At 31.4% G+C, this 25954-nt stretch overlaps 1 protein-coding gene across 1 annotated transcript; it reads left to right on the top strand.

The window, feature by feature from the left end:
- Positions 1-350: 350 nt before the first annotated feature.
- Positions 351-25451, top strand: LOC134687471 (circularly permutated Ras protein 1-like). The gene is made up of 17 exons (XM_063547797.1): positions 351-499; positions 2409-2520; positions 4728-4957; positions 5652-5840; positions 7051-7238; positions 7594-7785; positions 8444-8659; positions 9445-9596; positions 11959-12156; positions 12523-12607; positions 13331-13437; positions 15278-15432; positions 16739-16933; positions 21331-21457; positions 23358-23463; positions 24016-24153; positions 25207-25451. The coding sequence occupies exons 2-17, from the start codon at positions 2429-2431 to the stop codon at positions 25324-25326; spliced, it is 2490 nt and encodes an 829-aa protein (XP_063403867.1). The 5' UTR covers positions 351-499; positions 2409-2428; the 3' UTR covers positions 25327-25451.
- Positions 25452-25954: the final 503 nt, after the last annotated feature.

Below are 25954 nucleotides of genomic sequence, written 5' to 3'. Positions count from 1 at the left end.
ACAAATTATAAGATAAATAATATATTCTAAAACACAAGGAAAACTTTAAAGTAATCTCATAATACAATAATTAAACGTAATACTAGCTGTTATACATAATAAATGATAAAATAAATATGTAAATAATGTTTCATTTTTTCTATCAATTTTATCTTTCTTGTCGCTAAAATTATTTTCTTTTGCAATAATTTATTTTAATTAAAAAAAATATGTTTTGTTGTCGCTAAATAGTTTCTTGTCGCTTGTTGTCGCCAAAATAATTCTTGTTGTCGCTTCTTGTCGCTTGTTGACGCTTGTTGTCGCTAAAATTCTTGTTGTCGCTAATTAGTGAGACCGCCCGATGTTTACAAATAAAAACTTCTTCCTGTTTTGAAATGTTTGTTTATCATCTGCTAAAAAAAGAAATGACCAGATATTTTAAGACTTAGATAAACGAAGGTTGATTAGTTTCTTTTTTCAGTAATTACTTGACCGATAAAGAACAGAAATATATAAGATTGTAAGTATTCGCAACATAATTCTGAATTTCCAAGCTGATTTTTAGTCATGTTATAGTCTGGTATGCACTTGTTTTCTTGGGTCAGTGGAAACACTGTATCATTAGCCTGCTTACACCGAGGTTGTGAGTTTGTCAATTGAATCCCACGTGTGACATGTATGCTCAACTCCAGTCTAAGACATAGCTGTTTTCTTATTATACATCATGTCAATGCCAATTACCCCAGACCATGTATCATGCTGGGTTTGATTATCTAAATCTCCTGAATGACTGGTCACATGCATATTATTTTGCTTATATATATATATTATTGTCTGCATTTATTTTATATACATTGTAATACAGTTATAAATATGTTCATCATTTCAATACAACTGATTTGATATAGAAATAGTTATTTGGATGGAGAGTTGTCTCATTGGCACTCACACCACATCTTCCTATATCTAGAACATTAAAATTTAAAGTGAAAGTTGGACATCAGAAGTTGATATGAAAAATAAATCTATCAAGGTAATTATATCATAATTTTATTGTATGGCAGTACTGCAAATGGATTCAGTTTTTGTTTGTTTGTTATTTAATATAAAGAGTATGACAGAATTCTGATATTGTTAAGCAATAACGGTCCGACAGGATGGAAAAGAAGAAAACACATTGATTAACACTTTGTGTGTTGGAGAAGAAAAAATAGGGGGATTGTCATTTGGAAGTGTAATTTTTTTATTTTGTTTATTGGTAATTAAATTATAATAATTGATCTTTTGATAAAATTCATTTTGACAAGGGACCAGTTACCTAATCACACTAAAAGCTTCCCTTCGTTACTTATCAAATAACAACTTTACCTCTGTTTTTGAAGAATTAGAATTTTGCAACATCCCTTCATTGACTTACAATTTTAGGAAGAAATAGGTCAGACATTGTCAGATGTCTTTATAAATGATACTATACGATTTTGTGTTTTCCTACTTAAGGAAAGAGGATTTCTCTGGGCACTTGAGATCAACTTACATGTACCAATAAAACCTGACAGCCAATGAAGGAGCCAATAGTGCTGAAGGTGCAGTTAAACACCAATCAATCAATCAACAAGGATAAAATGAATGTTGAACATGCATATAATGTCATGAATGTTATTTAAGGAATGACTAATATTTTTTCTGTCTATACCAAATAACATAAAAAATGTGTAGCGGGTTATTAAACAGTGTGCACCACATTTTTTATGTTATTTCGAATAGACAGTAAAATTTTACAGTCATTTCTTATAATTTAATTCTAAATTCCATTTTAAACCGTAGAAAATCATGAAAAAACTTTGATGACATCACGGGCACATGACTAAATTATGTCTATGGGCTCATAACAAAATAACGTCAGCCAATCAGAAGACGCATTACATTCATTATTAACATGATTAAATTATTCACATATATATATATATATTGTATTTTATTCAGTTATTTCATCATTAAGACATTTGTAATGCAAATCATTTAATGTAATTGAGAAGACATTCTAAGTTGAAAAACTTTTGTCTGCTCCTATTGTCATGGTCTATTGATCATACCAATTAAATATGATTAAACGACAACTTGCATCCATTTACACATCACACAACAATTTTTAAGTTGCTAAGACAAGATAAAGAAAAAAAACAAATATTTGTGAAAATAACAGGGCCATAGTTAATTTTATAAATTAGAAAGAAGGTCTGAATATATACGATGTCAGCACTGAGAAAACTTGGCCTGTAGACGTTAAACAACTTACACGGACATCACACATTTCACAATGTTTCAAGTTACATAATCAATTATCAAATTTGTTACAGTGGTTAATGTATGTGACAGCATGTTTCAGCCTAAAGTTTGCAGTTATTTATTTTTCAAATAATTCTTTTCAGATTAGTTTAAATCATTGAAGATGGATTTTGGCTCGTCTTTTGTGTATGTTTATGATGAACCAGAATATGAGGTTGTATCTGATGAAGAGTATGATGAAGGAATGCAAGTCAGGTAATCTATGTGGTTATTGTAAGTGAATAGAGATAATCCTTAGATCACTGGTCACTGTAATCTATGTGGTTATTGTAAGTGAATAGAGATAACCCTTAGATCCCTGGTCACTGTAATCTATGTGGTTATTGTAAGTGAATAGAGATAACCCTTAGATCCCTAGTCACTGTAATCTATGTGGTTATTGTAAGTGAATAGAGATAACCCTTAGATCCCTAGTCACTGTAATCTATGTGGTTATTGTAAGTCAATAGAGATAATCCTTAGATCACTGGTCACTGTAATCTATGTGGTTATTGTAAGTGAATAGAGATAACCCTTAGATCCCTGGTCACTGTAATCTATGTGGTTATTGTAAGTGAATAGAGATAACCCTTAGATCCCTAGTCACTGTAATCTATGTGGTTATTGTAAGTCAAGGGAGATAACCCTTAGATCCCTGGATCTATGTGGTTATTGTAAATAAAGGCAACAGTAGTATAGTAGACAAATCTGCAACCAAGTCACAATGTATAAAAAGAAAACAATTACCAACAAACTACAACCTGCATATCTGTACATCCCAATTACCGTATAGCGGGTTATTTTCGCGGGGTGTAAATTTTCGCTTATTTTTGCGGATAGAACAAAATCGCCAAAATAAATTCCGCCAATTTAAAAGTGTACATGCAAAGGTAATGTTAAAAATGTTGAGTCCGCCAAAATAATAACCGCCAAAATTTTTCGTATACCTTATTCAATGAAAAACGCGAAATTTTACACCCGCGAAAATAACCCGCTATATGGTATCTTTGGAAAAACAAATCATTATCAGAGCTTCCTGAACATCTTTTTATACGACCCAAACAAAATTTGGGTAGTATAATGGTATGATGTTGTCCAAAGACACATTGGTTTCCAGATTATAACTTTAGTTAAAGTGTTTAGATCTTTATGAAGTTTTTTTCAGAAGGTTCAATACCACAAAAGGAAGGTTGGAATCGTTTTTGGGGTTGATGGTCCCAACTGTTTAGGAATAAGGGGCCCAAAACAAGCATTTTTCTAGTTACAGGATAATAACCGGAGCACAAGTATTTCAATTGCTCTGAAATTATACCGCAATGTTTAAAACCACAAGTAGAAGGTTGGAATTCATTTAAGGAGTTATAGGGCCAAAGTTTAGGAATTAAGGGCCAAAAAGGGGCCTAAACAAGCATTTTTCTAGACAATAACTTGTGTGTAATTGTATGGATCTCTCTGAAATTGTACCACAATATACCATATAACAAAAAGGAGGCTTGGATTAAGTTTTGGGTAAATTGCCCCAAAAATGTAGGAATTAGGGGCCAAAGAAGGTCCAAAACGAAGCATGTTTTTTGTTTCTAAACACTCATGACAAATAGTTGTGTTTAAGTGTATGGATCTCTCTAAAATTGTACTACAAGGTTCAATACTAAAAGGGAAAGCCTGGGATTGATTTCAAGGGTTATTGCTCCAAGGGGTTTTTAAAAAGTTGGGGGGGGGGGGATTTTTTTTTTTATCATTTTTTAAAGGGCTTCCTTTTCAATTTCGAATTTTAAAAAGTTTCAAGAAGAAATATTTAATTGCACAGTATTGTGCAATAAATTTATTAGATCATAGACCACATTAATTTTGTGACAAAAACCTATATTATGTCAAAAATTTGATCACAATCCAAATTTAGACAGAATCGAGCTTGAATATTGTGACCAGATTTGCCTTAACTGTTCAGGGTTCAACCACTGTGGTCAGATAAAGCGGCCCCCTGCAGAGCACCTGGTTTTAAGATTCGTTGATCTTCAACTTCCTGTTCATTAAATATTTACATATTTGTGTATGAACATTTGGTCATATTTTTCTAGAGAAGTACTAAAAAAAGCTTCCTGGAATTTGTTACATGTGGTCACCGTCATGTTGTACTGTATGATACATTTTCTTAGCCTTTCTCTTAAGCTTCCTGTTAGCAAAGTACTTAAAGGAGAGGTACATGTATCATAATATGGAGCAACAGCCTTCAATATTCAGATAACCCTTAATGGTGATAGCCAGATATCTCACAATTCTAATTGTTTTAGGGATTAACTTTTTTGAGGTACATTATACACATTTGAAATAAGTTTGCATATTTTAAAATGTATGATAATCTATATTCAGGAATTGATAAATGTTAATTTGAGTTGTCAAATTTTTAAGAATTTTCATTGTAGTGATGAAGAGTCAGATGACGAAGAGGCTCTTGAAACAATAGCAGAGAAATCAACACTTAATAAAAGAGGAGCAGACCCTTATCTCGCAGTTGCAGTAGATCCAAATGTCGCAGATGGAGTAGATCCAAATGTCGCAGATGGAGTAGATCCAAATGTCACAGATGGAGTAGATCCCAATGTCGCAGATGGAGCAAGTGGGTCAAATTTTACAGATGCTATCATGGAGACTGGTATGATATTTTAAGGACAAATTTAATGAAATTTCATAGTTTTGATTCAGCCATGACAGATCTGTATTTGATCACTGCAGATTTTTCAATTGTTCAGATTTCTGAGTTATAGACATATTATGAAACTAATTTTATGTTTTATGACTTGCAGAGAGTTTTAATAGCTACTGCAAAATTTAAAGAGAGGTCAAACAGCTACTTAATTTTAGATATGTATACACTTCATAAAGTTCCTTTGTAAATGAAAACTTAGAATGTTGCTGTTTATGAACTAAAGACAAAAAATTATATATACATATAAAAAAGAAGATGTAGTATGATGTATATATATCAATTTAAAGCAGTTTATTTAGTTCAACTAAAAAAAATATCATCTTTCTGGACTTAGCCTAATAGTGATATATCAAATTTTTGATTTTTGATTTCACCACTATTCCTGTGAATATTATTAAAACTGATGCTCAAAGCTTTTCCAATCTGTCCATCTTTGATTTTAATTTCTTGATCAGATGAACCACAAATTAAAATGTAAAGCAAATTTACCAATTTTCTAATGGCTTGTATGTAGACTATACTAGCAAAATTAGGAAAATGCAAATTAATCCACAAAATTTGATTCCCAGGAAAATAAATGAATTCACAGCAATGATAATTATTTTAAATCAACTTTAACGATAGAACCATTGTATTACAGATAAACCAGAACCTTTTCCTCCAGCACCACCTGCTGTCGGAATTTTAGGCGTAAGACCACCACCACCTCCATTTATACCAAGGAGGAACACCACTACTGATATACTGGAGCCATCGGAACCGCCCAGATTACCACATTTTCAAAAGAAGAAGAAAGGTCACTGGAGAAATGTCAAATCACATGAAGTGTGTAAGTATCAGTATGTATACAGCATGCCATTGGTTTAATTGAACAACTGGTAGTGTTTTTTTTTACAATAATCAAGATTTTGTTTAAAGCATATATTTATTTGTAAACTTTGTTCACCGCCATACAATTTAATTTGAAATGATGTCCACAGCTTTTCCAATGTGTCCATCTTTGGTTTTAATTCCTTGGTCAGGTAAACCTGTTGCAATGGGCCAGATTGAGATATTTCCACCATCTGTCCCTCTCTGAAATCACTTTACTTTTACAAAAATCTTCTCTGATACTATTTGGATTTGGATTTGGCCACAATAATACCTTAGAAAATGTAGTTCAAAAACTTATCCAATAAACTTGCTGTCCAATTAATACAGCGGTCATGGCTAAAAATAAAACAAAAGGGTAAAATGCAAGTATTGTCTTGTATCTTTAGAGGCGCAAAAGTGTATATGAAGATCTACCTTCTGTCTGGACATGAAAAGGATCACCAAGACTCAATTAACAAATTTGCGAACAAGGCCTTCATTGTCAGTCCTAATCTTACATGAGTTACTGCCCTTGAATGATAATTTTTCTTATTTGGCTAAAACTATAATTGATAGAGAAAATCCAACTAGAAACATTATCAACAAGAAAGAGATTGTTGTCTTGAATCATATTTATAGTATAACTAATCGCCGTATTTGAATATCAAAAATAAGACAACACTTGACCGAACGATGCATGGATTAAAAGAGTGCCCAGCACGAGTTTAATCCATAGCAGCGTTCAGTCACAAGTTGTCTAATTTTTGATATTCAAATACGGCGATTAATTATACTTTTTATTACATTGGCTAATGGCTTTTTTTAATGAAATTAATGTAGAAAATGTAAGGAACTATATGTTTTTCCTACGCATTCACAATTTGTTTTGATCCGACGTTATCGACGTCTTGAAAATGCCTATTGTTGTATGAAGTCAGAGAGTGAAATAACCACGTTTATTTCACATGTGAAATTATCGGTTTTTATTTAACTGGGAAATCAATGTTATTTATTGCAACCAATGTAATAATCTATTAAACAATATTGGAGAGTTGCCATTAATAAACATGTGCATAGATTCATGTGAATGACAAAGGCACATTAGAGCCTCTAAGTAATTGTAACACTTACTCATCTCTTTGTCTTTATACAGTAATTTACAATCAAATCTGTCTGTCTTTTTGTAGATAGTGCCCTACTACCTCCAAACCAGTCAGGAAGGAGAGAGAGAAGAGCTGATACCAATGTGGTCTCTATCAATTTCTCTAAGCTGATAGCCCCTGGCCACATGTTCACAGGGGACCCTTCTTACTGCCAAGATTGTAAAGCTATATTGTCACATGTTAGTAAAATTACAAAAGAGGATGAACAGCAGGTGAGACAATTAAAAATATTTTTAGCCATACCTAGTATAATGACATGAAATATATGCTGTATGTTTGATGAAAAAAGGAAAATGTGTCATCATTGCTGCACTGAAGACAGTATTGAAGTAGAATGCAGTTCTTTACTGTCAAAGAAAATAAACGTCATCAAGTCATGTTTTAAATTATTGAAAACCCATCACTGTATTTGTCATCTAGTGGTAAATTTGTAATATTGCCTAAACCTTTGATTAGTTTATATATAAATGCATGTATTTAAGTTAAAATTGTATTACCTACAAATGTTGATTTACCAGCAAAGCTTATTAGTTTAAAGTGAGTTTACATGTGATTTTACTATTTAAGGTGTGGACATGTGAGTTTTGTAATAAAGTAAATAAAATTGATATAATGGAAGAAGAAATTCCTAAAGAAAGGGATGTAACCTTTATGTTAGAACCTGCTTTATCCACAACAACAGCTGGGCCATCAGGAACAGATGAGTCTCTTGTTATCTTTTGTATTGATACATCAGGCAGTATGTGTGTTACTACTGAGGTGAGTCCACAATTGAATAAAACTGCACCTGCTGTAGCAGAGGGGGCAATAAGTTTTACCCTTGTCCTTCTCTGCTTCAGTCAGTTTTGATTGTTGTTCCCTAACTTTTTCTCAACTAAATGTTATGAAACTTAAACACAATGCTTATTACCATAAAAGACAGATCAAGTTTAAAATTTGGGGCATCAATTTTACCATTTTAGAGTTATGCCCCTTTACAAGTGGAAAAATTGCTGAAATCATTGTTTTCATTCTTTAACTAAGTTTGCCTCAACCAAATGTTATGAAACTTATACACAATGCTTCTTACTCAAAAACTCTGATCAAGTACAAATTTGGGTAGTGTCACTTTTACTAATCTTGAGTTATTGACAACCATACCATTATAAATCATTATACCTGTCACTTTTACTAATCTTGAGTTATGAACAACCATACCATTATAAATCATTATACCTGGTAACAATCAAGATGTATTGCTTAACTTTTGAATCATTACATGTAATGTTGTATTTCTGTAACCATTACAAGTAATGTTGTATTTCTGTAACCATTACAAGTAATGTTGTATTTCTGTAACCATTTCATTGTCTGGTGAAATTGTTCCTCATTGGTCAGATAACAGATTAATCTGTCCATGTTATAAATTTTATAACAGGTGCCTGGTAGAATTAACTTCAGAGGATCTCTTGCCTTGTCACGCATACAGAGAACAAGAGAAGACCAAAGAGACCAATACCTTCCTCATCAGCGGCGAGATGTGACTTTTGTGTCACGTCTTCAGGCTGCACAAGCTGCTGTTGATCATCAGTTAGAGGAAATGTTGAAGGAACATCCGAACAGGAGAGTGGCTCTGATAGCATTCAATAATGAGGTTTGTTTCAACATTTTTCAAAGCTTTTCACACACATTGCTGTAGCATGCTATATTTTAATAGAAGTTAAACAGTTATAAATGCTTATCTTGAGTTTATTCATCACATCTTTCATAAATTATATAAAGTAAACGACTTTTATCGAATATAAATGGGAATCATCATGATCAATGGTCTTTCATTTGTGTTTGATTGAATAGTTCTGGTAAAGACAATTGAATGATTGAAGTGGTCATAAACTGTATTTCCTCTATATAAGCTCAGCATGGATTGTGAAATAAATGTTTACCATAGAAACTTATAGGAAACATATTATTTAAGTACAAATGTAATATATTAATTCAGCTATCCCTGATATATAAATGAAAAAAAAAATGCCCCTGCAACAGTGGATTTGGCATTAAGTTAAACCCTAATTTGTATGCATTTTTTTCCAAAAAATAGTTTCTGTTCTCTAGTGACCTTAGAAAATGTTCAGTTTGCCTCAACCAAATATAATAAAACTTATAAAAATGTTTTTTACCACCAAACACAGATCAAGTATGTAAGTTGGATGGTGTCACTTTCACCATTCTTGAGTTATATTGATTGAAAAATTGCTGAATTTGCCGTCTATAAAATAAGCTGGGATATCTGTGTCCTATGAAAACATTCTTCATTTACTTAAGATATATAGAACTCAAACACACTATATTAGTTTACATAGATTCCCTAGTTTTATATGGAATTCTATAATTCTATAATATCATTTATTGACGAATGATGTAGATCTAATCTATTTTTAGGTTACTGTAATTGGTGATGGAAAGGATACTCCAGTAACTATAGCAGGAAGTAAATTAACCAATAAAGATGAGCTAAAGGATATTGGTAAAGATCTAAAAATGCCAGTGTCAATCAAAGATACTAGACGACAACTTGGTGATCAGGTCTTTAGGTAAGTTTGAACTGTCATGAATTATTGGACATTAAAGGTCACAATCCCTTTTTATACGACCGCAAATTTTGAAAAAAATTTCGTCGTATATTGCTATCACGTTGGCGTCGTCGTCTGCGTCGTCGTTGTCGTTGTCGTCGTCGTCCAAATACTTTTAGTTTTCGCACTCTAACTTTAGTAAAAGTGAATAGAAATCTATGAAATTTTAACACAAGGTTTATGACCATAAAAGGAAGGTTGGTATTGATTTTGGGAGTTTTGGTCCCAACATTTTAGGAATTAGGGGCCAAAAAGGGCCCAAATAAGCATTTTCTTGGTTTTCGCACTATAACTTTAGTTTAAGTTAATAGAAATCTATGAAATTTTTACACAAGGTTTATGACCACAAAAGAAAGGTTGGGATTGATTTTGGGAGTTTTGGTTTCAACAGTTTAGGAATTAGGGGCCAAAAAAGGGCCCAAATAAGCATTATTCTTGGTTTTTGCACAATAACTTTAGTTTAAGTAAATAGAAATCAATGAAATTTAAACACAATGTTTATGACCACAAAAGGAAGATTGGTATTGATTTTGGGAGTTAAGGTCGCAACAGTTTAGGAATTAGGGGCCAAAAAGGGACCCAAATAAGCATTTTTCTTGGTTTTCGCACCATAACGTTAGTATAAGTAAATAGAAATCTATGAAATTTAAACACAAGATTTATGACCGTAAAAGGAAGGTTGGTATTGATTTTGGGAGTTTTGGTCCCAACAGTTTAGGAATTAGGGTCCAAAATTAAACTTTGTTTGATTTCATCAAAATTGAATAATTGGGGTTCTTTGATATGCCGAATCTAACTGTGTATGTAGATTCTTAACTTTTGGTCATGTTTTCAAATTGGTCTACATTAAGGTCCAAAGGGTCCAAAATTATACTTAGTTTGATTTTGACAAAAAATGAATCGGTTGGGTTCTTTGATATGTTGAATCTAAAAATGTACTTAGATTCTTGATTATTGGCCCACTTTTCAAGTTGGTCCAAATCTGGGTCCAAAATTAAACTTTATTTGATTTCATCAAAAATTGAATAAATGGGGTTCTTTGATATGCCAAATCTAACTGTGTATGTAGATTCTTCATTTTTGGTCCCGTTTTCAAATTGGTCTACATTAAGGTCCAAAGGGTCCAAAATTAAACTAAGTTTGATTTTAACAAAAAATAAATTCTTGGGCCTCTTTGATATGCTGAATCTAAACATGTACTTAGATTTTTGATTATGGGCCCAGTTTTCAAGTTGGTCCAAATCAGGATCTAAAATTATTATATTAAGTATTGTGCAATAGCAAGTCTTTTCAATTGCACAGTATTGTGCATGGCAAGAAATATCTAATTTCACAATATTGTGAAATAGCAATTTTTTGTTTTTAATTAGAGTTATCTTTCTTTGTCCAGAATAGTAAGCAAGAAATATCTTATTGCAAGATTTTTTTTTAATTGGAGTTATCTTTCTTTGTCCAGAATCAACTTAGATCTTTGTTATATACAATATACAATGTATATTCACCTTTTACTACCAACTGATAAATTTAAATAATCTTTACCATTCAGTGATAACAAGCAGTTTTTTTTACATCTTAATATTTTATGATGTATTTAAATGAGTAGTTATTGTTGCAAACTCCATTAGAATATTTTAATTGAGATTAGTTTTGGAATAAGGGAAAGGGGGATGTGATTAAAAAATTGGGTTCAATTTTTCTCATTTGAAATTTCATAAATAAAAAGAAAATTTCTTCAAACATTTTTTTGAGAGGATTAATATTCAACAGCAAAGTGAATTGCTCTAAGAGAAAACAAAAATTTTAAGTTCATTAGAACACATTCATTCTGTGTCAGAAACCTATGCTGTGTCAACTATTTAATCACAATCCAAATTTAGAGCTGAATCCAGCTTGAATGTTGTGTCCATACTTGCCCCAACTGTTCAGGGTTCAACCTCTACGGTCGTATAAAGCTACGCCCTGCGGAGCATCTGGTTGCATTTAATGGCATTGATTTAGGAATAAATTTTAAAAACTAAACGAAAGTAATTGTTTCAAAGTAATAATTTTAATTTTTAGCATTTTCTTGCAAAGTGGATACAAAAAATTAAAACACATTTATTGTGTTTGAAAAACTTTATTTTGCCATACAAAATTATTAAGATCAGTAACTCACAACAACAATATACAACTAAGCCATTTTTTTCTTTCTTGAAGAGTACATAACATAATTCAGATAAGAAATGATTGCCAAAAATTATCAAATTATTGTTTGAAATTAGAGACAGTCTCAGAACTGAGGATTTGAGATAAAAGTCTATAATTGTTTTTTTTTGCATTTAAGTTTGGAGGAAGGTGGAGCAACTGCATTAGGGCCTACCCTTTTGATTGCTGTTACCATGGCAGCACAGCATCCAGGGTCAAAGGTGATTATTTGTACAGATGGTATGGCGAATGTTGGCATGGGAAGATTGGACAACGATGATGAATTACATGAAGGAGAGTTTTATGAAGAAGTTGGATTGGATGCAGCTTCAAAAGGGTATGACATCTTTGCTTTGGAACTCATTAAAACCGACTAAATTTTCCAAAATAAATTTGTAGATTTGTTGAAAATCTGGAAGTTTTAAAGGGGAGCAACAGAAAATGATATGAAAAATATATTTCGGAGATACTTTCTTGGTAAACTTTTATTTACATTAGTTATAAGATTACACGTAAGATTTAATTATACCCTCTTCCAAAAGAAAAAAAGTGAAATTCCATCTTCACAGTCTAATGACTGCTTTCAAGAAACTTTATCAAATAACTTATCTTTTTGTTAAATAATCTTATTGGAATAGGTAGGATATTTTTCGGGGCTTTGCTAACATTATCTCTAGTTTTACTTTTATTTTCTATGTTTCAGTGTGACAATCTCAGTAATCAGTATTAAAGGAACTGATTGTAAGTTAGTACATCTGGGTAAACTAGCTGACACCACTGGTGGACAGGTAGGTTATAGTTTGTCAGTATCTATTATATTTTCAATAAAAGTCAATAGTATGCATTTTATCACCCTGTTTACTGTAAACATTGACACAGATTCTAATGTATATACCAACACAATGGTAGAACACATGCACAAATCTTGTTCTCTTGTATTATCATGTTTTTTTTTTTTAATCCATTGTGAACATATCAAACAATATCTATAGAACAATACAGGAAATCTCAGACACTCTGCAGATAGACGTAGTTTATTATTTGACTTTAACAAGCCTTACCACAGACAGAAAGTATTATTCACTTACCTTTATTATGTGGCATAGTTACCATGGCTTCTGTGAAGGAAAATAATTCTTAGGTCTGTTTTATGAAGAAAAGATTGATTGATTGTTGTTTGCTCTACGCTGCATTAGCACAAAAAGGCTATATCACAACAATGTGAAGGGGAAAACAAGCGATATAGCATCATAGATCAGAGTTATAAAAGTTGTTATGAATGATTTAAAGAATAATGACCCAAAAAAAATTAATATGTCAAATTAAAAGTAATTAAAGTATTTGTTTCTAACCATGTTAACATTCTTTGTAAACTAAAAAATCAGTTTGAGATGCATACAATCTTGGTCCAAACAATTGTGTAATAACTACAATAACTTCTAGTTTTGATACTTACATGGATATATATTTTTCTCTGATGGCTATACATTTATCTTTTTACTCTATTGCAGGTAAACATTGTTGATCCATTGAAGTTGACACAGGAATTTTCTACCATCTTGGCTGATCGTATCATAGCAACCAATGTAGTGGCTACCTTTTTGCTTCATAAGCAATTGTAAGTTGATAGCAGAAGAATTTTAACCTTGTCCATCTGTATGTTCTTACATTCAGAAATTAATTTGAATTTGGACTTTTAACTTTCTAGAGTTATGCCTTTTTACAAACAGCAAAATTGCTGAAGTTCAATTAAAGGAGTATGTTCGATAATTAAGGTCCTAAAATGGCCCTCTTTTTTAGCGTAAATTTCAAATTCGGATTTATTGACCAATTTCACAAAAAATTATAGCTCATACATTGAATAGATAGGATATAAGCCATTTTGTTGAAAATATTACGTTCTGCGCTTCATTATGAAGTCACAATTTGTACTCAAATTGTTTTTTCATGAAAAAAATAAATGAATATTGGTAAATTTCCATAGATCATTGGACAGAAAATATAGAGCGCATACGTCCACAAAAAAGATCTTTTAAAATAATGTTTGTGAAGACATTTCACATGTCTTATTTGAATATTAAGCTTGTCAAAGCTTGTACTCTATGTTTCCTTGTCCTTTATTTGGTTGAAATCCAGCTGATTTTTGTCAAATTTCACCAAAATCCCTTATTTTGACCTTTCTGAGAAGTAAAATTAACGTGTTAGAATTAACCTTTGACAAAAGCAGTTCTGTTTAACTTTCTCACTTGTCTTTAAGGCAACTTAAAACATTTATTGTCTTGATACTATGAACTTTATAATTGGGGCCAAATATGGCCCTTACCGAACTTACTCCTTTGTTATGAAACTTATAATCTTATACACAAAAGACACATTTCCCATTTTAATATTTGTACTTGTACATGTATTTTCAACTTCTGTTTTTACAAGTTTTCCAATATAACGTGACGGTACCCAAATTGCACCTTTTTTGACAGTTTTTTTATGATCAAGAACATAATGTCCATACTGTGTTTATTTTGTAGCCCTATCCTTCTTTATTGTATAGGTACACCAATTTTTTTATTTTTTTTTATTTAGTCATAAAAAAATGGGTTTGAATCAACCTTCAAACCATCGATGAATCTGTAATGAGGAGTACCCAAATTGCATCCATGCTTAAATTCACGTCGTCAAAAGTCTAATAACCGAGATTTTATTTAATTTTTTGAAATATTTTGAACAATTGAATATTAGTCCATGCTTACTCTTCATATTTTACGAAATGGATACTCATAATATATTGTATTCACTAATTTTAAGAAGATGACGTTTTGATGACGTCGCATGGTAACGTTTTCGTTCATTTTGCTTTTTCAGTAAACAGTCCATCTGTTGACAAATACTGTGAACGTTTTGTGTATATCTCAATATATTTACTTATGTTGGAAGACGTGTATAGTATCAAATCATAAAAATACAAATTGTTTAGTCTCTAGGAAATCTTGTAAGATTCTCGTTGCTATTTTTTCTAAATAGGTGCAATTTGGGTACTCGGTGTAATTTGGGTACCCTTACGTTAGAACTGATCAATGAATGAATTAAAGATGACATTCATTTCAGTTAAATTAAAAAGTTTTGACTATTCAGTATTGACTCATTAAACAGAGCTGTTTAAATCAAATACTAAAGGGACCTAATTTCACATGGAACATGTTATTTTTTGTTTCATCCAGGGTTGACTATTTTCTCTTGACAAGAGTTTTTAACAGCTGTATTTCTATAGATTATATTAAGTTTTTACTGTTTCAGAAATATTAACTTAATAAGGGAGGAACTCAAAATTAGTTTAATTTATTGTCTTGCCTTGATGTTTCTGGTTGCCTGTAAAATCCTTTATTAGACCAGCTTTATTTTTGTACTTGTGCATGTCCTTAATATGGAAAACCTGTTAATCAATCAATTTAATGTGAACATAGGTTTGTGCAGCAAGATGATAAAGAAGAAAGTAAAGTGGTCAGACAGATAGGAAATGTAACAGCAGATACAGAAATCACCTTTGAATATGGTATCAGAACAGGTCAGACAAAAGATAAAAACTCGACACCCATGGAAACTGACAACAAAAAAGAAGGTATAACAATTTATATAAATATGAATATATTCAAGGAAATATCTTTAACTTCATCAGTTTGCTTAAATAAAACTTTCCTGAAGCTGATTTTTTTTTTATTACTGAGCAAAGGTCAAAATATTTTAAACACAATTGCATTATTTTTTATGCCCCACTTGCGATAGTAGAGGGGCATTATGTTTTCTGGTCTGTACGTCCGTTCATCTGTCTGTCTGTGCGTCCGCTCGTAAGGATTCAGGTTAAAGTTTTTGGTCAAAGTAGTTTTTGATAAAGTCCAATCAACTTTAAACTTAGTACACATGTTTACCATAATATGATCTTTCTAATTTTAATGCCAAATTAAAGTTTTGATCCCGATTTCGCGGTCCACTGAACATAGAAAATGATAGTGCGAAGTTCAGGTAAAAGTTTTTGGTCAAGGTAGTTTTTGATGAAGTTGACGTCCAAACAACTTGAAACTAAGTACACATGTTCCCTATGATATGATCTTTCTAAATAAAATGCCAAATTAGAATTTGATCCCCATTTCACAGTCCACTGAACATGGAAAATGATAGTGCAAGTGGGGCATCCGTGTACTATGTACACATTCTTGTTTCATCTCAGAGTTTGGTTTATTTTTTAGATCATCAAAATTCATAATAAAAGTCATGGCATAAACTAACCTGTTTTAATGATTTTACATTTTGAACTATTACACCACTGGTTTGACAAAACCTTTAGGAGGTTTCGGTCCTCTGTGCACTTCAACTTAGTACTATATTTGGTCTTTTTAACTTATTTTTTATTCCAACTTCACTGATGAGTCTTTTGTAGACTAAACATGCATCTGGCACAAATACAAAATTTCAAATCCTAAGATGAGTTTATTTGTTAGTGCCGCTGATGGACTTTTAGTTTCCCAATGGAATCGTCAGCTTAGTATTCAGTAATTTGGTTCTGACATGATTGTTACAAACCTTTTGAAAATTTTCCATTAATAAAAGTAGAATTATAAATAAAAAACAAACAACAACAACAAAGGTTTCATTTGGCTCAGGCTAAGTTGACCTTACATGGATTTGGCAATTATTTTGATGTCCTTTTATAGTGAATTAGCTGTTATGGTTCTGATGCATCCTTGGCTTTCTAATTTCATTTTCTAATGATGGTAAATCAAGGAAAAGTTCTTTGAACACATAAAATTCCTAGTTATTTGAAGATTGCTTGTATGATAACTTGTCCAACATTCTGATAAAATGTCAAATTGTATATAATGTTCTGTGTCCAATTACTTTCTTCATTGTTTTCAATTTGACTTTAACAGAGTCAAAAGATAATGTGCCAGCCACTGAAGGTGCTAGTGCTCCCAAAGAACAAGAACCAAAGTTCAAGGTTGAAGTACCCGATGATTTACCCTTCCAGCTACAGATAAAATACACAGACACAGAAGGAGCAACAGCTCTGAGAGTATTAACCCAGACTAAACCTATAACAAGGGATAGGAAAAAAGCTGAAGGAAGTAAGATTCATAGGGTTACAGTCCAATATATCAAAGTGACATCTTCAAATATCCAACAAAATATCAACCAAGTGGTCTTTACATATAAAAATGCACATATTATCACTGACATTTTAAATTTATTGAAATGATGAAAGTATTGATAGTAAAATAAAAACTTTTCATATGGAACTCTATTTAAAAAAATATGAAAACTTATTTCATAATGACAAATAATTTTGATAATAAACATTATTCTAATGTCTGATCAGTTATTAGATTATTTTTTTCTAACTGATGCCATGCATGCATATTTTTTTTTCATATTTTGATATCAATGGGAGATAATTTTTATACGACCGCAAATTTTGAAAAAATTTTCGTTGTATATTGCTATCACGTTGTCGTTGTCGTCATCGTCGTCTGAATACTTTTAGTTTTCGCACTCTAACTTTAGTAAAAGTGAATAGAAATCTATGAAATTTTAACACAAGGTTTATGACCATAAAAGGAAGGTTGGGATTGATTTTGGGAGTTTTGATCCCAACATTTTAGGAATTAGGGGCCAAAAAGGGCCCAATTAAACATTTTCTTGGTTTTCGCACTATAACTTTAGTTTAAGTTAATAGAAATCTATGAAATTTTGACACAAGGTTTATGACCACAAAAGAAAGGTTGGGATTGATTTTGGGAGTTTTGGTTTCAACAGTTTAGGAATTAGGGGCCAAAAAAGGGCACAAATAAGCATTATTCTTGGTTTTTGCACAATAACTTTAGTTTAAGTAAATAGAAATCAATGAAATTTAAACACAATGTTTATGACCACAAAAGAAAGGTTGGGATTGATTTTGGGAGTTTAGGTTTAAACAGTTTAGGAATTAGGGGCCAAAAAGGGACCCAAATAAGCATTTTTCTTGGTTTTCGCACCATAACGTTAGTATAAGTAAATAGAAATCTATGAAATTTAAACACAAGGTTTATGACCATAAAGGAAGGTTGGTATTGATTTTGGAAGTTTTGGTCCCAACAGTTTAGGAAAAAGGGGCCCAAAGGGTCCAAAATTAAACTTTGTTTGATTTCATCAAAATTGAATAATTGGGGTTCTTTGATATGCCGAATCTAACTGTGTATGTAGATTCTTAACTTTTGGTCATGTTTTCAAATTGGTCTACATTAAGGTCCAAAGGGTCCAAAATTAAACTTAGTTTGATTTTGACAAAAAATGAATCGGTTGGGTTCTTTGATATGTTGAATCTAAAAATGTACTTAGATTCTTGATTATTGGCTCAGTTTTCAAGTTGGTCCAAATCTGGGTCCAAAATTAAACTTTATTTGATTTCATCAAAAATTAAATAAATGGGGTTCTTTGATATGCCAAATCTAACTGTGTATGTAGATTCTTCATTTTTGGTCCCGTTTTCAAATTGGCCTACATTAAGGTCCAAAGGGTCCAAAATTAAACTAAGTTTGATATTAACAAAAATTAAATTCTTGGGCCTCTTTGATATGCTGAATCTAAACATGTACTTAGATTTTTGATTATGGGCCCAGTTTTCAAGTTGGTCCAAATCAGGATCTAAAATTAATTATTATATTTAGTATTGTGCAATAGCAAGTCTTTTCAATTGCACAGTATTGTGCAATGGCAAGAAATATCTAATTTCACAATATTGTGAAATAGCAAATTTTTTTTTAATTAGAGTTATCTTTCTTTGTCCAGAATAGTAAGCAAGAAATATCTTATTGCAAGATTTTTTATACGACCGCAAATTTTGAAAAAAATTTCGTCGTATATTGCTATCACGTTGGCGTCGTTGTCGTTGTCGTCGTCGTCGTCCGAATACTTTTAGTTTTCGCACTCTAACTTTAGTAAAAGAGAATAGAAATCTATGAAATTTTAACACAAGGTTTATGACCATAAAAGGAAGGCTGGTATTGATTTTGGGAGTTTTGGTCCCAACATTTTAGAAATTAGGGGCCAAAAAGGGCCCAAATAAGCATTTTCTTGGTTTTCGCACTATAACTTTAGTTTAAGTCAATAGAAATCTATGAAATTTTGACACAAGGTTTATGACCACAAAAGAAAGGTTGGGATTGATTTTGGGAGTTTTGGTTTCAACAGTTTATGAATTAGGGGCCAAAAAAGGGCCCAAATAAGCATTATTCTTGGTTTTCGCACAATAACTTTAGTTAAAGTAAATAGAAATCAATGAAATTTAAACACAATGTTTATGACCACAAAAGGAAGGTTGGTATTGATTTTGGGAGTTTTGGTCCCAACAGTTAAGGAAAAAGGGGCCCAAAGGGTCCAAAATTAAACTTTGTTTGATTTCATCAAAATTGAATAATTGGGGTTCTTTAATATGCCGAATCTAACTGTGTATGTAGGTTCTTAATTTTTGGTCCCGTTTTCAAATTGGTCTACATTAAGGTACAAAGGGTCCAAAATTAAACTTAGTTTGATTTTAACAAAAATTGAAACCTTGGGGTTCTTTGATATGCTGAATCTAAAAATGTACTTAGATTTTTGATTATTGGCCCAGTTTTCAAGTTGGCCCAAATTGAGGTCCAAAATTAAACATTGTTTGATTTCATCAAAAATTGAATAATTGGGGTTCTTTGATATGCCAAATCTAACTGTGTATGTAGATTCTTAATTTTTGGTCCAGTTTTAAAATTGGTCTAAATTAAAGTGCAAAGGGTCCAAAATTAAACTAAGTTTGATTTTAACAAAAATTAAATTCTTGGGCCTCTTTGATATGCTGAATCTAAACATGTACTTAGATTTTTGATTATGGGCCCAGTTTTCAAGTTGGTCCAAATCAGGATCTAAAATTATTATATTAAGTATTGTGCAATAGCAAGTCTTCAATTGCACAGTATTGTGCAATGGCAAGAAATATCTAATTTCACAATATTGTGAAATTGCAAATTTTTTTTTAATTAAGAGTTATCTTTCTTTGTCCAGTATAGTAAGCAAGAAATATCTGCAAATTTTTTTTAATTGGAGTTATCTTTCTTTGTCCAGAATCAACTTAAATCTTTGTTACATACAATATACAATGTATATTCACTTTTTACTACCAACTGATAAATTAAAATAATCTTTACCATTCAGTGATAACAAGCAGTTTTTTTACATCTTAATATTTTATGATGTATTTAAATGAGTAGTAATTGTTGCAAACTCCATTAGAATATTTTAATTGAAATTAGTTTTGGAATAAGGGAAAGGGGGATGTGATTAAAAAATTGGGTTCAATTTTTCTCATTTGAAATTTCATAAATAAAAAGAAAATTTCTTCAAACATTTTTTTGAGAGGATTAATATTCAACAGCATAGTGAATTGCTCTAAGAGAAAACAAAAATTTTAAGTTCAATTGAATACATTCATTCTGTGTCAGAAACCTATGCTGTGTCAACTATTTAATCACAATCCAAATTTAGAGCGGAATCCAGCTTGAATGTTGTGTCCATACTTGCCCCAACCGTTCAGGGTTCAACCTCTGCGGTCGTATAAAGCTACGCCCTGCGGAGCATCTGGTTTTTAATTGGATTATCTTTCTTTGTCCAGAATCAACTGAAATCTTTGTTATATACAATATACAATGTATATTCACTTTTTACTACCAACTGATAAATTTAAATAATCTTTACCATTCAGTGATAACAAGCAGTTTTTTTTTACATCTTAATATTTTATGATGTATTTAAATGAGTAGTTATTGTTGCAAACTCCATTAGAATATTTTAATTGAGATTAGTTTTGGAATAAGGGAAAGGGGGATGTGATTAAAAAATTGGGTTCAATTTTTCTCATTTGAAATTTCATAAAATAAAAAGAAAATTTCTTCAAACATTTTTTTGAGAGGATTAATATTCAACAGCATAGTGAATTGCTCTTAAGAGAAAACAAAAAATTTTAAGTTCATTAGAACACATTCATTCTGTGTCAGAAACCTATGCTGTGTCAACTATTAAATCTCAATCCAAATTTAGAGCTGAATCCAGCTTTAATGTTGTGTCCATACTTGCCCCAACCGTTCAGGGTTCAACCTCTGCTGTCGTATAAAGCTACGCCCTGCGGAGCATCTGGTTAATTGTATTTTAAAAATAACTTAGATTATCTCCCTTTATAATGATTTCAACTTTTTTTTCTTAAAATTTTCACTTGTATGTTTTCAACAACAAAAAAAGTTTTCTTTCAAAACACATAACAATAGTGCTATAATTATTGAAATAATGGTTAGAACACATAACCCAGTAACCCTTTATGCTTGAAGCTTTCATATTCCTAGTACTTATTTTTGTGAAAAGGTGTTCTGGTTAAATAGATATATACCGGTATTCATTTGAAATTTTGCTAATCACAATCAATTATTCTGTTTTTAAAAGGTTTCTGTTTTATATTTGAAAGGAACCAACGTTCAGGTAATTGGAGCTCATGTACAAAAATCAACAGCCTCGTTAGCATTAGAAGGAAGATACACAGATACAAGGTCAAAGGCTATGATGAACCAAAGACTCTTGTGGAGACATAAAAAGTAAATTTTCTCTCTATGTCAATTTTTATTTAGTTTTGGAAGCTAAGGATATATATTGATGTAGACAGTCATGCTTGGTGTGTAATAAAATATTTTTGAATTCAGTAAATACTGAATTATACAGCATTATAGATCTTAATAAGCGATTTTACTATCTTCAAATGTGTAACTATCTGTCTGTTTTGTTTGAATTATCCCTGACATTTAACCACACACCTCCTTTTATAAATCAATATTTAATTTTGTTTAAGTTGGAATAATGTAAGGCAATGCATTTTCTGTCATTTTAAATGTGTGAAAGATTCAAAAAGATAAAAGATAATTAGGGCCCCGACTAAAAGTCGGGTCGCCCTATAGTGATCAGTCTGTCCGTCCGTCTGTCCATCTGTCCGTCCGTCCGTCCGTAACACTTTAACTTTGTGTCCGCTCCATATCTAGAAAACCATTATGATTTCATACTTTATACTTTACATGTTTATTAACCACCACCAGAGGGCGTGTCATGATGTATGTACAACTTTCTAGGTCAAAGGTCAAGGTAAAAAAACTTTGGTTTCAGTTGACAACCCTGTGTCCTGTGGTGATGATCGAGTCCACTCTATATCTTGAGAACCCTTATGATTTCAAAGTTTATACTTGACATCCATTTTAACCAACACCAGAGGGTGTGTCATGATTTATGTACAACTTCCTAGGTCAAAGGTCAAGGTCAAAAACTTTGGTTTCAGTTGACAACCCCGTGTCCTGTGATGAAGATCGTGTCCGCTACATATCTAGATAACCGTTCTGATTTTATACTTAATACTTAACATGTTTATTAACCAACACCAGAGGGTGTGTCATGATGTATGTACAACTGCCTAGGTCAAAGGTCAAGGTCAAAAACTTTGGTTTCAGTTGACAACCCTGTGTCCTGTGGTAATGATCGTGTCCGCTCTATATCTGGATAACCTTTATGATTTCAAAGTTTATACTTGACATCCATTTTAACCACCATCAGAGGGCGTGTCATGATGTATGTACAACTTCCTAGGTCAAAGGTCAAGGTAAAAAAAACTTTGGTTTTAGTTGACAACCCTGTGTCCTGAGTTGAAGATTGTGTCCGCTCTATATCTTGGGAACCGTTTTGATTTCAAATATTATACTTGACATCCATTTTAACCAACACCAGAGGGTGTGTCATGATGTATGTACAATTTCCTAGGTCAAAGGTCTGTCTGTCTGTCCATCGCTTACAATTTTGATTCACACTATATTTATTTACTCAACGTTATTGACAGCGGGGCCCACAGAGATGGCTTCCATCTCAATGATATCTAGTTCATTTCACTGTCATGCATGTAAAAAAAAAATTAGTTTTTTATACAACAGCAAAAAAATATGCAAATGTATATTGGTATCACAAAGTCCTCATTGTCGTCTTTGTCCGTGGCCATTTGGTTTCTTTATAACTTTAGTAAATGTAAATAGAAAGCTATGAAATTTAAACACAATGTTTATAACCACAAAAGGGAGGTTGTGATTGATTATGGTCTCAACAGTTTAGGAATTAGGCACCAAAAAAGGGCCCAAAATGGGCATTTTTCTAGTTTGATTTTTTTTTGTGAGAACAGGGAAGGGGAGGGGGCAATTTGCAAAAGCATAGTGTATTGCACAAAAGCAAAATTGAAGATATATTCTAATCCTATATCCAATTATCCAATTCTTAGTTTTTTTACTACAGTTGTTCTGTGTCGAATATTTTAATTACAATCCAAATTCAGACCTGTAACTAATGGGAATATTGTGTCCATTTGCCCCAACTGTTCAGTGTTGGACATCTGCAGTTGTATCGAGCTGCGCTCTGCGAAGCAAATTATTTTTAATATGGTAAAATTAATTATCTATTGTAAATTTTCAGATCATGTCCTAAAGGATCTGAAACAAGATCAGAAGCAGGAGAAATGTATAATAATATCTTCTCAACTGTGTCTAAACTGGAGAACAAAGTCAATGTAGCACAGAAGGTAAGGTTACTCCTGAATTATGACATGAGGGGGGTTAGGACCTTTATTGGGACTCTGGGATCGGGTATTTTTAAGCTTTCGATTTTAGGATCTGGGAATTATTTTTCGGATTTCGGGACGTCAGGATTTTACTTTATTTAAATTCAGGACCTGGGGATTTCGTGTTTTTAAGCTGGGACTTCGGGATTAGGACCCCTCCTACAAATTTTATAGCAACAAAATTGATAAAATGAAGTTATTTTAAGTATTTTGTTAAAATAGAAAATTAAGAAGGCTAATGATATTCTTACTGTAGTTTAGATTTTAAATATTTCTTAAAATTAATAAGTTCATAAATAGTTTTTCCAGTCTCATCATTGATTGAAAATGAAAAATAATAACTGATGATGAAAAAATTATCGATTGATGATAAAATAAAAAATTGATGTTAAAAATTGGCATCTTACTTGGCCAGCATGTTTCAATCTTTATACAAAAATGTTTTACTTATTTGAGATATGTTTGACAATGGAACAAATAATCAATTGATGAATATTTGTAATTAACTTGTAGAAAGAGGTGGCATTATTTGGTCGTACTAGAAGTGATTCAGAGGGATCAGATGATGAGAACCCAGTACCAAGCTCCAGTATGTCAGCTCCTCCTGCTTCTCTTAAATCTAAAGGATTCTTCAAAGCCAAAAAGAAAAAGGTAAATCTTTTCAATTATTTCTAGATAAATGTATATCATATATTTATAGATTCAGTAGGTATAATGGATCTTTGAACTTTTAAGGGGGCTCGCGGGTCTAAATGATTTTTTTTATTTAATATAAGATTTCTCTATATTTTTCTATAAATGAAATTTGTCTTATCCTTAATAGAAAAATGAAATAAAATAATGGGGTCACTGTTTATTTACGCTCACAATCTGCCGTCAAAAGAAGCATACATTTTTGTTAATGTCCTTTTTTTCTGTTGAACAAATAGGTGGAATAGCGGTAATATCGAAATAAAAAAAGAACTAAATTACAGAAATCTATTAAATTTTACAATTATTTAGTTAATGTACAGCTTATTCGAAAACAACAATAAAAAATATAGATCACTGATTAGTTAAAAAAGATATTTCAATTTTAATGCAAAGAAATGGCGTTTTTGAACCAAAGGGAGATATATTAGAGCTTTTTCAATGATATCGACATTTTAAAAGTCACCTGGGGTCAACACGAATGGATTTTTTGGAATAATTTTTATACCATATGATAAAGTAACAACTACTGAAGGTAATTAATAGAATTTGTAATGTAAAATAAAAGTTTATTTTTTTTCTGAAAATCTTATACCCGCGAATTTTTATAAATTTGTGAAAATAAGTAAATCCATAGTATGATGAGTTCTGGCACTTTTCAAAAAGATATCTAAGCTAAGAACAAATAAAAACAAATACTGAGTTATTTTATTGAGATAGATAATTTTATAACATGATAAAATGTAACAACACTACCCAAGACCAACAACGAATTTTTCAATATGCTCATAAGCAATGAACTTATTCTTTTTGTCTTACTGTTTTCCTGTTCCTTAAACTTTAGAACAGAATAACGTCATATCTTGTTTACAAGGAGATACTTAAGACTTGGAAAGAGTAAGCCCTTTTCAGATCTGCGAGACACCAAAATCTTTTTTTCAGATACCTTTAATAACATTTATTTTTTTGTGCGATATATTATTAAAACATAAATGATTGGTTTATATTTTATAGGCTATGAGATCTAGAGATATGTCAGATTCATTCTCAGTTGAATTATACCAGCAAAAAGTAAAGAAACCACAGTTTAAACCCAGTAAAAAGGAGGACTCTGATAGTGATGAGGAGATATAAAAAAAACAACATTGAACTTATAATCGATGGAAAGACACAATGGAATATATTGTACATTGTAACTGCATGTTTTGATGCACAAGAACACTGGAAATATTTTTTCCCTTGTTGAAATTGATTGAATTAAAATGAAATCTTTTTTTCAGATACCTTTAATAACATTTATTTTTTTGTGCGATATATTATTAAAACATAAATGATTGGTTTATATTTTATAGGCTATGAGATCTAGAGATATGTCAGATTCATTCTCAGTTGAATTATACCAGCAAAAAGTAAAGAAACCACAGTTTAAACCCAGTAAAAAGGAGGACTCTGATAGTGATGAGGAGATATAAAAAAAACAACATTGAACTTATAATCGATGGAAAGACACAATGGAATATATTGTACATTGTAACTGCATGTTTTGATGCACAAGAACACTGGAAATATTTTTTCCCTTGTTGAAATTGATTGAATTAAAATGTTTAACTATAATAATGTTGCATAATTGTTAAACTGTTATAATATTGCATTACTAAATTATTGAAAGTGATGTTTTTATATTTTAGTTAAAGTTGTTAAATGTTTATAAACAGTTAATTCAGAAACTAATGTGTGTGAATTTGTTGATAAGTTCTAAAAT

This window comes from Mytilus trossulus, chromosome 10 (assembly GCF_036588685.1).
Source record: "Mytilus trossulus isolate FHL-02 chromosome 10, PNRI_Mtr1.1.1.hap1, whole genome shotgun sequence".
In the NCBI taxonomy this organism is placed as follows: Eukaryota; Metazoa; Mollusca; class Bivalvia; order Mytilida; family Mytilidae; genus Mytilus; species Mytilus trossulus.
Note: the sequence above shows the minus strand (reverse complement) of the source record. Positions and strands in the feature narration are given on the sequence as shown.

What these genes read in the sequence shown, in the direction of transcription:
- LOC134687471 (XM_063547797.1), top strand. Translation starts at nt 2,429, where the DNA reads ATGGATTTTGGCTCGTCTTTTGTGTATGTTTATGATGAACCAGAATAT. An exon ending in CTGACACCACTGGTGGACAG is followed by an intron (nt 12,608 to 13,330) that starts GTAGGTTATAGT and finishes ACTCTATTGCAG; the next exon opens with GTAAACATTGTTGATCCATT. An exon ending in AACTGACAACAAAAAAGAAG is followed by an intron (nt 15,433 to 16,738) that starts GTATAACAATTT and finishes TGACTTTAACAG; the next exon opens with AGTCAAAAGATAATGTGCCA.